General features: G+C 46.0%; 1 protein-coding gene across 1 annotated transcript in view; it reads right to left on the bottom strand.

Moving 5' to 3' along the window:
• The window catches only part of LOC147471999 (uncharacterized), a 13,178-nt gene that overhangs the window by 5,311 nt on the left and 5,367 nt on the right, over positions 1-2,500 (bottom strand). Inside the window, exon 4 of the mRNA XM_086535821.1 lies at positions 453-533. Coding sequence (XP_086391947.1) covers positions 453-533 — 81 coding nt within the window. The remainder of the gene's footprint in view (positions 1-452; positions 534-2,500) is intronic.

The following is a 2,500-nucleotide window of genomic DNA, read 5'->3' as shown; positions in this document are numbered from 1 at the left end:
GAAGAAGAGAGAGAAAACTAGAGAGAGAAAGTGAGAAGCGAGAGAGAGAGAGAGAGCTAGAGAGAGAGCGCGAGAGAAGAGAAGAGAAGAGGAGAGATAGAAATGAGAGAAAAGAAAGAATGAGAATGAGTGAGGAATGAGAGAGAGAAGCGAGAAGCGAGAGGGAGAGAGAGAGAGAGAGAGAGAGAGAGAGAGAAGAGGGGGAGAGAGGGAGAGAGAGAGAGAGAGGAGAGAGAGAGAGAGAGAGAGAGAGAGAGAGAGAGAGAGAGAGAGAGAGAGAGAGGGAGAGAGAGAGAGAGACTTGTACCCAGCAACAGGGCACCTGGCGATGGCTGGCGGGGCGGCCGCACGAGCCACGCCCAGGAGTGTAAGCGACCACATCCGGCAGACAGCGTGCCGCCCTTCCCTCTTATTATAAGCCTTCTATCGGCTCAATTAGTTACCTAACTAACATCTGCAAAATTGCAGAAGTATCTTGCAACCCGTAACTTGGACGCCACTTTGCGGGAAGAAGATCTCGTGACCCGGAGGGACTGGGGTTCAAGGAAAATTTGTAACGGAACTCTGGCACAAGTGTTTGCCTTTTTTCCTTTTCCTTGAATTAGATGTATCATCGTTTAGGGGAGTTGTAATGCGATCATAATTGAGCAGAAACTATCATGCGCCGTAAAACATGGGCATGGGAGGTCGGAGGGCAGCAGAGTTGAGGAATTAAGGCTTTGAAGAGGAGTGGGAAAGGGCAGGAAACGAAGGGTCGGGGGGGGGGGTAATAATGGACGGAAAGAAATGTGAGCAGAGTGGGAAATGACTTGCCTATTGTGCGGTTACACGGGCACTTTAATATATATATATATATATATATATATATATATATATATATATATATATATATATATATATATATGTACATATATATATATATAAATATATATATATATATAATATATATATATATATATATGTATATATATATTATATATAAAATATATATATATATATACATATATAATAATATATATATAATATATACTTATGTATAGATTGTGTGAGTGTGTGTGAGTGTGTGTATATCTATCTATCTATCTATCTACTCACACACAACACACACACACACATCCACATACACTCACAACACACAGCACACACACACACACACACCTATAAATTATATATATATATATATATATATATAATATTATATATATATATATATATATATATATATATATATATATATATATATTACATACACACACACAACACACACAAATAAACACACACACACACAGACACACAGAGACACACACAAACACACAGACACGCACACACAAACACACACACAGACACACACAAACACATAGACACACACGCACAAACACACAGACACACACACACACACACACACACACACACACACACAGCACACACACACAACACAACACACACACACAGCACACAGACACACACACACACACACACACACACACACACACACACACATATATATATATATATATATATATATATATATATATACATATATATTCATGCATGAGTGTCCTTATGCGCGCGCATGTTTGTGTGAGTGCGTGTGTCTGTGTATCATGTTACACAAAAACGTGAATGTCATGTGTTTAACTCTACTTCTCAGCGCACCAGCGTATCCTCCAGCCATCCATCGCCCTACTCGCCGTCCATCCATCCATCTATCCATCCATCGCCCTACTCGCCGTCCATCCATCCATCCATCCATCCATCGCCCTACCACCCGTCATCCAGCCATCCAACCATCATCGCCCTACTTCGCCCGTCCATCCATCCATCCAACCATCCATCGCCCTAATCGCCCGTCCATCCTCCATCCCATCCATCCATCGCCCTACTTCGCCACCGTCCATCCCATCCATCCATCATCCATCGCCTACTCACCCGTCCATCCATCCATCCATCCATCCATCGCCTACAACGCCCGTCCACCATCCATCCATCCATCCATCGCCCTACTCGCCCGTCCATCCATCCATCCATCCATCGCCCTACTCGCCCGTCCATCCATCCATCCATCCATCCATCCATCCATCCATCGCCCTACTCGCCCGTCCATCCATCCATCCATCCATCCATCGCCCTACTCGCCCGTCCATCCATCCATCCATCCATCCATCCATCCACTCACCCCTCCACCCATCCATCCATCCATCCATCCATCGCCCTACTCGCGCCCGGCCATCCATCCATCCATCCATTCCATGCCCCTACTCGCCGTCCATCCATCCATCTAGCCATCCATCGCCCTACTCGCCCGTCCATCCATCCAACCATCCATCCATCGCCCTACTCGCCGTCCATCCATCCCAATCCATCCATCCATCGACCCTACTCGCCCGTCCATCCTTCCATCCATCCATCCATCCCTACTCGCCCGTCCATGCCATCCATCGGATCCTCCATTCGCCCGACTCGCCGTCCAACCATCCATCTATCCATCATCGCCCCGACC

This window comes from Penaeus japonicus, unplaced genomic scaffold (assembly GCF_977035675.1).
Source record: "Penaeus japonicus unplaced genomic scaffold, GWHDUDI00000001_assembly GWHDUDI00000004, whole genome shotgun sequence".
Taxonomy (NCBI): domain Eukaryota; kingdom Metazoa; phylum Arthropoda; class Malacostraca; order Decapoda; family Penaeidae; genus Penaeus; species Penaeus japonicus.
The sequence above is the reverse complement of the archived record's forward strand: the minus strand, read 5'-3'. Positions and strand labels throughout refer to the sequence as shown.